Source organism: Biomphalaria glabrata, chromosome 2, assembly GCF_947242115.1.
Source record: "Biomphalaria glabrata chromosome 2, xgBioGlab47.1, whole genome shotgun sequence".
In the NCBI taxonomy this organism is placed as follows: Eukaryota; Metazoa; Mollusca; class Gastropoda; family Planorbidae; genus Biomphalaria; species Biomphalaria glabrata.
This window is the reverse complement of record NC_074712.1, coordinates 32,896,210-32,910,601: the sequence shown is the minus strand read 5'-3', so window position 1 is coordinate 32,910,601 and position 14,392 is coordinate 32,896,210. Positions and strand designations below refer to the sequence as shown.

Sequence of the window (14,392 nt, the reverse complement as noted above, 5' to 3'; positions counted from 1 at the left end):
CTCCCAACTTTGTCAGTCACGAACTTATCTCTGAACTTACTCCCTACTTTGTCAGTCACGAACTTATCTCTCAACTTACTCCCTACTTTGTCAGTCATGAACTTATCTCTCGACTTACTCCCAACTTTATCAGTCATGAACTTATCTCTCAACTTACTCCCTACTTTGTCAGTCACGAACTTATCTCTCAACTTACTCCCTACTTTGTCAGTCACGAACTTATCTCTCAACTTACTCCCTACTTTGTCAGTCACGAACTTATCTCTCGACTTACTCCCTACTTTGTCAGTCATGAACTTATCTCTCGACTTACTCTCTACTTTGTCAGTCACGAACTTATCTCTCAACTTACTCTCTACTTTGTCAGTCACGAACTTATCTCTCAACTTACTCTCTACTTTGTCAGTCATGAACTTATCTCTCAACTTACTCCCTACTTTGTCAGTCACGAACTTATCTCTCAACTTACTCCCTACTTTGTCAGTCATGAACTTATCTCTCGACTTAGTCCCAACTTTGTCAGTCATGAACTTATCTCTCAACTTACTCTCTACTTTGTCAGTCACGAACTTATCTCTCGACTTACTCCCTACTTTGTCAGTCACAAACTTATCTCTCGACTTACTCTCTACTTTGTCAGTCACGAACTTATCACTCCACTTACTCTCTTCTTTGTCAGTCACGAACTTATCTCTCAACTTACTCTCTACTTTGTCAGTCACAAACTTATCTCTCAACTTTCTCCCTACTTTGTCAGTCACAAACTTATCTCTCGTTTTACTCTCTACTTTGTCAGTCACGAACTTATCTCTCGACTTACTCTCTACTTTGTCAGTCACGAACTTATCTCTCAACTTACTCCCTACTTTGTCAGTCACGAACTTATCTCTCGACTTACTCCCTACTTTGTCAGTCACGAACTTATCTCTCGACTTACTCTCTACTTTGTCAGTCACGAACTTATCTCTCAACTTACTCTCTACTTTGTCAGTCATGAACTTATCTCTCAACTTACTCCCTACTTTGTCAGTCACGAACTTATCTCTCGACTTACTCTCTAATTTGTCAGTCACAAACTTATCTCTCAACTTACTCCCTACTTTGTCAGTCATGAACTTATCTCTCAACTTACTCCCTACTTTGTCAGTCATGAACTTATCTCTCGACTTACTCCCAACTTTGTCAGTCACGAACTTATCTCTCAACTTACTCCCAACTTTGTCAGTCACGAACTTATCTCTCAACTTACTCCCTACTTTGTCAGTCATGAACTTATCTCTCAACTTTCTCCCAACTTTGTCAGTCACGAACTTATCTCTCAACTTACTCCCTACTTTGTCAGTCACGAACTTATCTCTCAACTTACTCCCTACTTTGTCAGTCATGAACTTATCTCTCGACTTACTCCCAACTTTGTCAGTCATGAACTTATCTCTCAACTTACTCCCTACTTTGTCAGTCACGAACTTATCTCTCAACTTACTCCCTACTTTGTCAGTCACGAACTTATCTCTCAACTTACTCCCTACTTTGTCAGTCACGAACTTATCTCTCAACTTACTCTTTACTTTGTCAGTCACGAACTTATCTCTCAACTTACTCCCTACTTTGTCAGTCACGAACTTATCTCTCAACTTACTCCCTACTTTGTCAGTCATGAACTTATCTCTCGACTTAGTCCCAACTTTGTCAGTCATAAACTTATCTCTCAACTTACTCCCTACTTTGTCATTCACGAACTTATCTCTCGACTTACTCCCTACTTTGTCAGTCACGAACTTATCTCTCAACTTACTCCCTACTTTGTCAGTCATGAACTTATCTCTCGACTTACTCCCTACTTTGTCAGTCATGAACTTATCTCTCAACTTACTCCCTACTTTGTCATTCACGAACTTTTCTCTCGACTTACTCCCTACTTTGTCAGTCATGAACTTATCTCTCAACTTACTCCCTACTTTGTCAGTCACGAACTTATCTCTAGCCTAAATGTGTCGTCATTTCCTTTCTAAACAACTACATATTTGGCGCTAGATTCTATAACCTGACCAATAAATAAATCTATTTTCTATTCCTACTAGCAGTCTACCCTGACACACACACACATATACACACATAGAAACACACACATAAACACACTTAACACTTTTTACATTTGAATATAAATATAGTTGTACAGAATAAATTAAATTTAAAAAAAGAAAGTCTAAGTAATACTCACTCAGCACTTTGGAGAAGAGTGATTTATGACGTCACCATACAATGAAAAAGATTTTTTTTTTTCAAAAGAATATATTATTATGAAAATGTCATGATACGGTACATACTACATACTGATGTAAATGGCATGCTACGGTACATACTACATACTGATGTAAATGGCATGCTACGGTACATACTACATACTGATGTAAATGGCATGCTACACACTTATCTTATGAAATATAGACATTACTTCAAAAAGAAGATGATTACTTTCTTCCCGTGTTCCAAGGTCAATCTAGTCATGCATGTTAATCAATGACTTAAATTCTTCCAAAACTTTGGTTTCCCTGTTACGCCACCGCCATGTAGTCATGGTGTTAATGTTGTTATATATAACTTAGTAACCCTGTTGCATGTATTCCACATAGACTAACTCTTCTGTGCGGGGTTATATATTATTAAGCTATGTATTTATTAAGTAGGCCTACATTATCTCATGTCGTGATGTCGAATGTCGAAATGCAAAGGACCCTAAAGAGCAATGGTCAAGCCCCCAGGGATCCCCAAATACTTAGCTACGCCAGTTTCATCGTGTAAAGAAATATACATATACAGTCAATTCATTCAACCTCTGAACGTTTGATGCATAAATAAAATGCACACATATATATCTGGTCATGTGTGTAACAAAAAATCTATTTTAAGTTGTTTTCTCTGGCCTATCTCTGTCTCTCTAGTACTTACAACTCTATGTGGTCTAAACAAATTAAAGAAAGTGACATGCTCTAACCATACTTACGGGATGGTCCTGGTACTATTCGAATGTCATGTTTATTCAGGGTATGCAAAGATTGAAATAGAGAGAAACAAAATTCAAGGAGTTACACTCTTTTTACATTGACAACTTAAAACCTTACCTACATGCGATTTTCATATTAAAGATAATCACAGCAATCTGCTTTTTTTTTTACAAAGCGTATATTAACTCGCTCTGTCTGTCTGGTAAAACGTTTGTACACGATATTTTCCCACACCCAAACTCTGATCAAGTTGAAATTTTGCACACATATTTTTTTTACCTGACAAAACAAGAATCATTAAAAAAAATTAAGCAATGCCGTAATTACCTGTAATTAATATTATGTTTAGTGTCGAACAAGGGAAAGAAATTGTACTTGACGGATGTGGTGGTATAAGCTGAATTAGTCCCCTTTATACCTTGCTTTAAAGTTGGAAACTAACAATACCTAACTATAAAACCTTATATTTTCATAAGCATTACTCTAGTACAGTGGTTAGATTGTTGGATTGAGAAGGCTTGAATCCACGACATTCAACTTTAAAAAAAATGTTTTTAAATACATTTAATAAGCCATCACGATAATATTTACCCAGATACCTTCTTCTCCCACCCCCACCTTCTTTCCAACTGGTCCAGACAAGTGAAAGCATCATAGTGCAGTGAGAAAGCTAAAATTATAAAATTGCGCTAAAGAAAAACGGTAAAACTATTTCCAATCGCACAGATGTATTATTGTTAGTGTAGAGTGTAGATCTTCATACATTTAATGACATGAATAATCCTAACTAATTGATAAAACTAAGCTTAATATAAGTTTTAAAAGTATTTTATAGATGCACAATGAAATTTCAATTTTTGTAATTTACAGATAAATAGAAAAGCTTTATGCATGACTTGATAGAACATATAGAGACATGAGTAACCATACACATTTTATGAGTGTAGCCTTTTGGGTTGCTATGGAAATGGCGGTCATCTTGAAAATAAACAATGTTTACAAAATTCTTAAAATATTCTAAAGTACTCAAAATTTTTTTAATTTCTTGATTGCACCTGATAGATATTTGAATCCCATAGGTAACTGGCTAATTTTGTTTTGAAAATTATTACTGGTTTAATTTTTATGAATTTTTTAAATTTTTATTTTTTTCCGACCCCATTTTTCATCTGAGGTCACATCATTATTTTTCTTTTTTTATGAAAATTATTATACATATTGAAAATTTTTGCAGCCTATTACCTATGATATACTATCAATAAACTACATCTGAAAAATTATTAGTCTAACTTATACAGAACTAAAGATTTTGAGATTCTTGTGGACAACATGCACCTAAAAATACATTTTGAGAAAAACGCATTTAAAGTTTTTAAAATGATATAAAATATTTATTGTAACCATAAAAATGAAAAAAAAGGGATTATTTACATAAAACAACATAATAGATAATAAAAAAACAAAAAACTATTCATTAAAATGGCCTGATTGATAGGTTGGACCTTCTCGAACCTCTGCCCGGTGCTCATGCTCAATTCTTCGTTTTTTCAAGTTTTTTCTCCTGGACACTAATGCGATTGATTTTCTTTTTCTAACAAGCTGTAGTTTGACACTTTGCTTTTTCTCACTAGAAGAAATGTTCTTTAGTGTCCAGGGAATGCCTAATATGTCAAAAACTGATCTGATGCCAACAGGTCCATTATTGAAGGCTAAAACAGCAAGGTATGTCGCAGCCCTTACCGTTTTTAATGTTGCGAATTCTGTTTTGGGGCATCTTTGCCAAATGAGGGAATGAAAAGATTCATTGGCGTTTTGTGTTCCCATTCTAGAACATCTTTTTAACAGATCTGTGTCTGTTAGTCTTTTCATTATAGGAAATAACAATTTACCTATTTCTGATGTGATGGTCTGGCTGTGTTTTTTATATGGCTGTTTTAGTGCCTCTGATCTCTTAAAGTGACACCAAGATGTAGCGCCATCAGGACACAACCTGTGGTTATGATCTAGGTCTGAGCTCATCATATGAAAAAATGAGCCCATAACAGCCAGCTTCATTTTTTGAATGTCGGGAGCATTTTGGCGCAGAGTTTTGGAATAGTAATTTGTAATTTTTTCAATTTTTGGCTTTGTAAGCCTATAATTTAGTTCTTTTTTGTTAGACATTTTTAAATTGTTCAAAGCATTAAACATTCTTTTTGAGATGTGGTTAATGCAGTCCTCTTTTAAGATTTCTACATCATATCCTGAGTTGGTAATGGCAGATGAATGCGATTTACTATCGCCATCACACAGCATTGTGCCATAAACAAGTTTTCTGGATGCCACAGAGCGCGAAAAGATTTTGGATGCTGCTGCGGCCTCCATTGCATTTGCTGAGCCACTGAAGTTTTTTTGACACATATGCTTAGAGGCATCAAAGTTTAGTTCTGCAGAGTTTGAATCACAAACATGGCAATAATTTGATAGGACTTCGGTGTCGATGACGAGTCCAGTATCAAAATCAATAACTGTGCCAATTCCTGAATGAGATGAGTGGCCCCTTTTATGCCAAGTCCCACCGAAAGAAACTGTAATAACAGGACAGCCTGTTGAACTTATTCTTTCATCTGTAGTTAGAGGTTGTGAAATGTTTCTTCCATGCACAACAGCAGATGCCCTAATCATACATTCTTCACCAGCTTCAATTATAGCAGTATTGACTATGTTAGCTAGATTGTTATAAGTATTTCTGTGCATGCAGGGCATACTCATAAGTCCACAAAACCTATCAAATTTAGAATGCGAGATTCCAGATTCTTTTAATGCAGCGACAGCGCGGACATTAATATCCAGATGAACATCATTACTTTTTTTTGAGGTCCAGTCGGACCACAAATATGTTTCACAATTTAGGCATTTGATTTTAATCAAATGAGCCATGCCTTTTGATTGTGTGATGCACATAGTTAATTTGTTGTCAAAGCAATGTGGACAGCACAACAAGGAGACCATTGTGGTCAATTACATTGAATTCATCATGACGTATATGAAATCTTCAGGCAGCCTCTTATTGGTGTTATCAGCGTTAGTAACTGCAGTTAGGGATATTTTTCGCTCAGCTGCACTTGCAGGCTGTGTTGTTGCTGCTTCAGATCCAGTTGTATCCAAAACAGAGCTGCAAACAAATAAAAAATAAATTAGAGGGTCTTTAAAAAAAAATTCAATAGTATGAAAGTACACGTCACATCTATCACAACATGAAGATTATTTTAAATTTTATAATGCATTTTAGAAATCATATATTGTATTAATCATAAAAAGTAAAGAATGTATAGAGACATGTTACATGTAATGTAGATCTATATATGACAATATGTACTAGATCTAAAAAAAACAACTAAGACCAAGGAATGTATAGAGACATGTTACATGTAATGTAGATCTATATATGACAATATGTACTAGATCTAAAAAAAACAACTAAGACCAAGACTTGAGTTGAAGTTGAAGTCCTACAATACTGTTCAATACATCATCATACATGATAATCTAATCTCTAGAGATTATCTAGTTTTAATGTGATCTATGCTCCTAATATAGACTAGATCTATAAAAGGATAGATCTCTATGTTTGCAATCATTTTCATGATATTTATTTAATGTCTATAGAATCTAGATTCTAGATGTGATTCATTGGATAAACACGTTGTCGAACTCAAAGAGCCAAGGTTTCATTATTTTATGTGTCAGCACACGCTTGTCTAGTAAATAAAAAAAAAAAAGCAAACTCTAGATCTAGACTTACCTTTGTAATTGTGCATTTGTCTTTGAAGCATGTCGTCCTCTGGGCTTACAGTAACGTTTTTTTCTTTCCAAACATATAACCTTTTGTTGGCATTTCTGAGTTTCAATAATGAATCGAGTGTTGATGTGATGGAAGTTTACAGAAGAAGGACCGGTTCACGTCATGTTCGCATGCGTGCATATTTTGTTGTTACCGAAACTTTTTCAGTGCGCATGCGTGTATATACAGTAACCAATGAAGCTTTGATGGTGCGCATGCGTAAATATGGCTTTGTGGCTGTGTATATGAGGATATAGGGGAAAAAAAGAGGTAGTGACGTATTTTGAAAGTTTATTGCAGTACTATTTATTTATAGAATGAGAAACTATGCACATAATAGGAACTAGAAAAGTAGACCTTTGTATAGATACCATCTGTTAGGGATGAGAGCGTATATATATATATCTATTGCTTATATATCTACATTTAAAATACAAAATTGATGTATAAAACGTATTTTTTTTAGTATTCTGATAGGGAATTCGTATTCTAGACATTTTAAACTATTAAAATCAATTAATTTTAAAATATCGATATTTTTGACCTAAATCTATGTTTTCTCACTGTGCATCCCCCTTTTTTAAATACATTTAATAAGCCATCACGATAATATTTACCCAGATACCTTCTTCTCCCACCCCCACCTTCTTTCCAACTGGTCCAGACAAGTGAAAGCATCATAGTGCATTGAGAAAGCTAAAATTATAAAATTGCGCTAAAGAAAAACGGTAAAACTATTTCCAATCGCACAGATGTATTATTGTTAGTGTAGAGTGTAGATCTTCATACATTTAATGACATGAATAATCCTAACTAATTGATAAAACTAAGCTTAATATAAGTTTTAAAAGTATTTTATAGATTTTATTGTTTATATTTTGATGGAACCTAAACGTAAACACAAAGTGAAAAGAAAATTGAGAGAGATTTTTTTAAATAGACAAAATAAGCAATACCAAGGACGCTATAGTCAAAGATCCATTTTATCACGTAACAATCCTTGTATGGTACAAGAGTAAGAAATTGGACATTGGATTCTGCTGTGTTGAAAAGCGCACACAAATCATTACATGCTTTAAAAATACCTAGCTTGACAATACCTCAGTAGTTTGTGCATTATGTATTGCCACAGACCTATATATACACGTCTGTATGCACTCGATTGACTTCATTTTTGAAAATCCAAAATAGTCCAAAAAAAAATTATACATTTGATATAATAAAAGTTGGAGCGTTTTCCAATTTCTACTGTTAGCTCTAACAATCTTCATGGGTGGAAAGTGGAAGAATGTTGGTTAAAACGTGGGGAAAAAAATGAATCCTTTAAATCAGTTACAATTGAAAGGAAGGTGGTCAAAACATGGAAAGAAAATTGAATCATTTATATCAGCTAAAATTTTGCACGTAGGCCTTGCAGTATAAATCTATTTGTTGACGTTTTAAAAGGAGCCAAAATTATTGTTTCAATAAGATATAAAAATGCTCCACTTTCATGTATGTGATAGAGAGTCATTAAATACAACTTATTATAAACCTGCTGCCAGTACAAATTGTAGAACTTACTTTCTCGAGAGTATTGGCTTGGCTTTAAGCACGTCAAGTAGTTCTGAATACAAAGAAACACACACAGTCTCTCATTAGATCTAAACATGGACATGGACACTTTAAAGCATTTTTTGATTAAATAGGTGAAGGGCAGTTAAGGGGTGGGGTGAAAAGTCACCTGGTACTGACCTAGCAAATTATCTTCTTCTTATATAATACAGACGTTACTTCAAAAAAGAAGATGATTACGTCCTACGCGTCATGCATTTAGTCATGCATAAGTATGCGAATGTTCATAAACCTAGCAGTGTGGTCCTGACAAGACCAGCTTAGCTTCTCGGTTCTAATGACATGGCCTATATAACATTTTCTAATGTCAGTGTGAGCAAAGAAAAAAAAACAACCTCGACTCTGAGAAAAGTAATATATTTCTATCAAGGCCCACACTCCTTGGTCAGTGCACATACATACACAGACATACACACACACTTGTTCATTTTGTGTCAAAGTTTTCCGTCCATATGACAAAACCAAAGTTCCAACTAAATTTTCAACAAAATGAGCTACAAGCAGAAGAGCTTAGATAAAAATAACAATTCTGCAGGACTTAAAAGTTCGAGGTGTAACTTGTATTTAAAAAAAAAAAATATTATCAACACTTCCCTTTGTACACTGGATACACTAGAAAGCTACTAGCTAGTTCTAGGTTTTCAGTTATAGATGAAAATCTCTAATAACTTTTCCTAATGTAAAAAAAAAATATGTACAAAATGGACTCACGCACAAATTAAGTCATATTTCAAGCCTACATTCAATAAATTGACGCAGCCATGGAGATAGCTGTTTGACAGCCCCCCCCCTTCCCCAACCAAGTGTAGGAGACATCAACTACAAAGATTTAGTGATGTAGGCGAGACATGAATGGAGAAAGAAGGTTAACAAATCTTGTGTGGTGTCCCAACGGTCCAACAGACTAAGGGTTAGTGACGGTGGTGAGGCGAGAGTGACATGAAATAATTTGACATAGATATCAACAGGTGGGAGAAATAGGTCCTGAATAGGTCCACACGGAGGGCTTAGTATAAAGAAGAGGTCCTGGATAGGTCCACACGGAGGGCTAAGTATAAAGGAGAGGTCCTGGATAGGTCCACATGGAGGGCTTAGTATAAAGAAGAGGTCCTGGATAGGTCCACACGGAGGGCTTAGTATAAATAAGAGGTACTGGATAGGTCCACACGTAGGGCTAAGCATAAAGAAGAGGTCCTGGATAGGTCCACACATAGGGCTAAGTATAAAGAAGTAGTACTGGATAGGTCCACACATAGGGCTAAGTATAAAGAAGAAGTACTGGGTAGGTCCACATGGAGGGCTGAGTATAAAGAAGAGGTGTTGGATAGGTCCACACGTAGGGCTAAGTATACAGAAGAGGTACTGGATAGGTCCACACGGAGGGCTAAGTATAAAGAAGAGGTACTGGATAGGTGCACACGGTGGGCTAAGTATAAAGAAGAGGTACTGGATAGTTCCCCACGTAGGGCTAAGTATAAAGGAGAGGTCCTGGATAGGTCCACTCGTAGGGCTAAGTATAAAGAAGAGGTCCTGGATAGGGCCGCACAAAGGGCTAAGTATAAATAAGAGGTCCTGGATAGGTCCACACATAGGGCTAAGTATAAAGAAGAGGTACTGGATAGGTCCACACGTAGGGCTAAGTATAAAGAAGAGGTCCTGGATAGGTCCACACGAAGGGCTAAGTATAAAGAAGAGGTCCTGGATAGGTCCACACGAAGGGCTAAGTATAAAGAAGAGGTCCTGGATAGGTCCACACGAAGGGCTAAGTATAAAGAAGAGGTCCTGGATAGGTCCACACGAAGGGCTAAGTATAAAGAAGAGATCCTGGATAGGTCCACACGGAGGGCTAAGTATAAAGAAGAGGTCCTGGATAGGTCCACACGGAGGGCTTAGTATAAAGAAGAGGTCCTGGATAGGTCCACACGGAGGGCTTAGTATAAATAAGAAGTACTGGATAGGTCCACACGTAGGGCTAAGTATAAAGAAGTAGTACTGGATAGGTCCACACATAGGGCTAAGTATAAAGAAGAAGTACTGGATAGGTCCACACGGAGGGCTGAGTATAAAAAAGAGGTGTTGGATAGGTCCACACGTAGGGCTAAGTATACAGAAGAGGTACTGGATAGGTCCACACGGAGGGCTAAGTATAAAGAAGAGGTACTGGATAGGTGCACACGGTGGGCTAAGTATAAAGAAGAGGTACTGGATAGTTCCCCACGTAGGGCTAAGTATAAAGGAGAGGTCCTGGATAGGTCCACACGTAGGGCTAAGTATAAAGAAGAGGTCCTGGATAGGTCCACACATAGGGCTAAGTATAAAGAAGAGGTCCTGGATAGGTCCACACGTAGGGCTAAGTATAAAGAAGAGGTCCTGGATAGGTCCACACGAAGGGCTAAGTATAAAGAAGAGGTCCTGGATAGGTCCACACGAAGGGCTAAGTATAAAGAAGAGGTCCTGGATAGGTCCACACGTAGGGCTTAGTATAAAGAAGAGGTCCTGGATAGGTCCACACATAGGGCTAAGTATAAAGAAGAGGTCCTGGATAGGTCCACACGTAGGGCTAAGTATAAAGAAGAGGTCCTGGATAGGTCCACACGAAGGGCTAAGTATAAAGAAGAGGTCCTGGATAGGTCCACACGAAGGGCTAAGTATAAAGAAGAGGTCCTGGATAGGTCCACACGAAGGGCTAAGTATAAAGAAGAGGTCCTGGATAGGTCCACACGAAGGGCTAAGTATAAAGAAGAGGTCCTGGATAGGTCCACACGAAGGGCTAAGTATAAAGAAGAGGTCCTGGATAGGTCCACACGGAGGGCTAAGTATAAAGAAGAGGTCCTGGATAGGTCCACACGTAGGGCTAAGTATAAAGAAGAGGTCCTGGATAGGTCCACACGTAGGGCTAAGTATAAAGAAGAGGTCCTGGATAGGGCCGCACGAAGGGCTAAGTATAAAGAAGAGGTCCTGGATAGGTCCACACATAGGGCTAAGTATAAAGAAGAGGTCCTGGATAGGTCCACACGTAGGGCTTAGTATAAAGAAGAGGTCCTTGATAGGTCCACACGAAGGGCTAAGTATAAAGAAGAGGTCCTGGATAGATCCACACATAGGGCTAAGTATAAAGAAGAGGTCCTGGATAGGTCCACACGGAGGGCTAAGTATAAAGAAGAGGTCCTGGAAAGCTGAGGAGGAACACACCAGGAGCATGTGGGTGGGAAGCTGTAAATGTGAAAACTAAATTCCATCTGTACAAAGAAAAACGTCGGAATTAAAGGTTAATTGTATTGTTAAGTACTAGATTGAAAAGTAAGTATTGTTTATTTGTTATACCTTTGGAGCTGTGTCCAGGAGTCACAATGACACTGGAAGATATGCACAGAACTAAGATGGACACGAACATTCTGTTCCGAGTATTTGACTGCAACGAACTGGAGAGAAAAGCCGTAGATCATAGAATGAGTACATTTTGTAAACATATTTACTCTCAATGCAAATGTGAATCATCACATCAATCACAATATATTTACTTTAGTTAATTCCCAAAGCATTACAATTATTATTCAATGCATTAAAATTCTTTGAAGCATGCCAGTCAGTGTTTCGCTGTCTAGGTTTTTGAACAGGTTTTTTGTTGTTGCTTTTTCAACTGAAGACTTTCATCACCTAATAGTCTTATAATATTTCCTTGTCAGCTGCTACCTGATAGATCTTCTCTTAACCTCTCTAGCACCATTTTACATCTCTGTTAAAGTATCTTATTATGTTCTGAGTCATTTTTCACAATACGATTACCTTGTTAGAACAATGTGACAAAACTAAATAATGTTCCGATCACGAATTAATAACACAAACATTCGAACATATGTAGCCCCCAAATGTATCTTCATTTCACCAACTCAGACGGTTGAGCTTACCTCAATAAAGAGATGCTGAATAAAGAGATTTAAACAAAAAGATGTTGATTAAAGAGATGTTGAATAGCCGAATGAGACTTGGTGGACGAAACTGATTAAATAGGATTTGGAGTTAATGCCCATTATCTCAGCTCATTATTAAGTCAATTATCTCAAGTTGTCTCGTCTGTCAAATGATTAATTTTATGTGAATGTCATTCAGTATGATGAGGCCGTGTTCAAAGAGTAAGCAGCTTACCTCTGCATGTGACTCCCACAGTTAACTGATTCTCATTCAACACTGGATGCTGCAGCACAATTCATAAGTGTCAATGGAGATAAATAGTCGTCAATGCAAAATGCCTCTCAATGGGTCTCCTGTTATACATCTATACTCTTTCCTAGCGAATATTTTCAATTTAATTTATACTGGAGTGATTTTCAATAATAGGGTGCCCCCCCCATCTCTACCTTTTTTTTTCGTTTGGGGGGTGGAGGAGGTCGTCACAAGTAAAACGTTGGGAAACAAGAGGGGGGGGGTGTGTTCCTTTACAGCTGGCAATGCTAGGCCCCAGAGCAGGGTTTCCCAACCATTTTCCTTAATGGAACACTTTTTTTTTAGATAGATTAATTCACGAGATGGCCTACTTGTTAATTGTTCCAGTAGTTCGTGGAACAAGCCTCGCGGAACACAGTCTGGTAAACACTGGCCATGAGTGCTCTGCCTTTAAGTTTAAAATAACTTAAACGTTTATTTCAACTACATCTATTTAACTAGGTGCCAACCATACATAAAGAAGGGCAACTATCACCGGGGCGACTATATGCCAGAGGCATGCTCTCTTTTATAGATTGGTTTGGTTTTGGTTTTTGGCACATCGGCACAATTTAGGCCATGTGGTGCCTGCAGTCCCTTAAGGACTACTCTCTCTCTCTACATAAGGGCTTAATTCTATATAGTTAAATCATTAAAATCAAGGTCTATTCACAGTTAAAATAGTAAAGGTAGTAAAAATTTAATAATTTGGTAAAAATCTAATGTAAATAGTACATGTTCACAAATTCATAAATCAGATCCTCATAGACAACCCCACTTCCCGGATAAAGCCCAGTACCTTCCCAGGGTCGACATTATCGAATAGCGTTTTTAAGTTAGTAGCTCTAAAATATTTCTCCCTGACATCCTGGTATCTGGGGCAATCAACGAGGATATGTTCCACGGTGAGGCGAGAGTCACAATACTCACAAAGTGGGGGCTCCTCTCTCTTCAGCACAAAAGAGTGCGTGATGTAGGTGTGGCCAATCCTAAGTCTGGACATGGTCGTGCTACCACGCCTTGTCAGACCCTTAGATATGGGCCGCCACCTGACATCCGCCACAATCTGCCTGAGTTTATTGTGAGTCTCAGCCTCCCATCGGTTCTGTCACTCTCGATAGGTGGCAGAGGCAATACTTTGTCTCAGGTCCGAGCAGGGAATTTGGGTTCCTGACACCGCATGATTTAGGGCTCTCTTTGCTTCTCTGTCTGCGGCTTCGTTTCCCTCAATGCCCACATGGGAGGGGACCCAGATGAAGATGACATCCCTATGGTCGGCTGTTATTTGGTCCAACAGCTTCAGGCTCTTATGTACCAATGGAATGTCAGTCTTCATCCGCCCCAAAGCTTGCAATGCAGATTTGGAGTCGGAGCTGATTATAAATTTCCTCCTTTCTGATGCTTTGACGGCCATAAGTGCAAGCGATATTGCATGCAATTCGGCCGTAAAGATGGAGCAGCCATCGGGGAGTCTACGGGAGATTGTTTTGTTCCGAAAGGAGCAGGCACACGCGACCTTTCCTTCCATTTTGGATCCGTCTGTGTAGATGGTGCCACAATCTCCGTAGCTCTCCTGCAGTTCCCTAAAGTGGACTTGTAGTATGCTTGGGTCTGTATTTTCTTTTTTGAAATTAAGGAGGGATAAATTTAATTTGGGTTTATTCATTAGCCAAGGAGGATTCTGAGGGGTTTCTATTTTAGAGATTTGGTCAATGGGTGGGGTTAAATTTTGGATAGGTTCTCTCAT

The 14,392-nt window shown here is 37.8% G+C and overlaps 2 protein-coding genes and 1 long non-coding RNA gene across 3 annotated transcripts in view; 1 reads left to right on the top strand and 2 right to left on the bottom strand.

The window, feature by feature from the left end:
* The window catches only part of LOC106057700 (UPF0764 protein C16orf89 homolog), a 103,210-nt gene that overhangs the window by 24,211 nt on the left and 64,607 nt on the right, over positions 1-14,392 (top strand). The window lies entirely within an intron of this gene.
* Positions 2,966-12,448, bottom strand: LOC106051249 (uncharacterized). The gene is made up of 4 exons (XR_001214829.2): positions 12,351-12,448; positions 11,767-11,864; positions 8,392-8,434; positions 2,966-3,019 (listed from the first exon to the last, which is right to left on the bottom strand). It is a non-coding gene; the product is annotated as an uncharacterized LOC106051249 (long non-coding RNA).
* On the bottom strand, positions 4,458-7,058 carry LOC129924571 (uncharacterized). Its single transcript, XM_056020133.1, has 2 exons — positions 6,790-7,058; positions 4,458-6,159 (listed from the first exon to the last, which is right to left on the bottom strand). Exon 2 carries the CDS (start codon positions 5,994-5,996, stop codon positions 4,473-4,475), a length of 1,524 nt encoding a protein of 507 aa, XP_055876108.1. The 5' UTR covers positions 5,997-6,159; positions 6,790-7,058; the 3' UTR covers positions 4,458-4,472.

Excerpts from the sequence above, each read along its gene's own strand:
- LOC129924571 (XM_056020133.1), bottom strand. The coding sequence starts at position 5,996 with ATGGTCTCCTTGTTGTGCTGTCCACATTGCTTTGACAACAAATTAACT.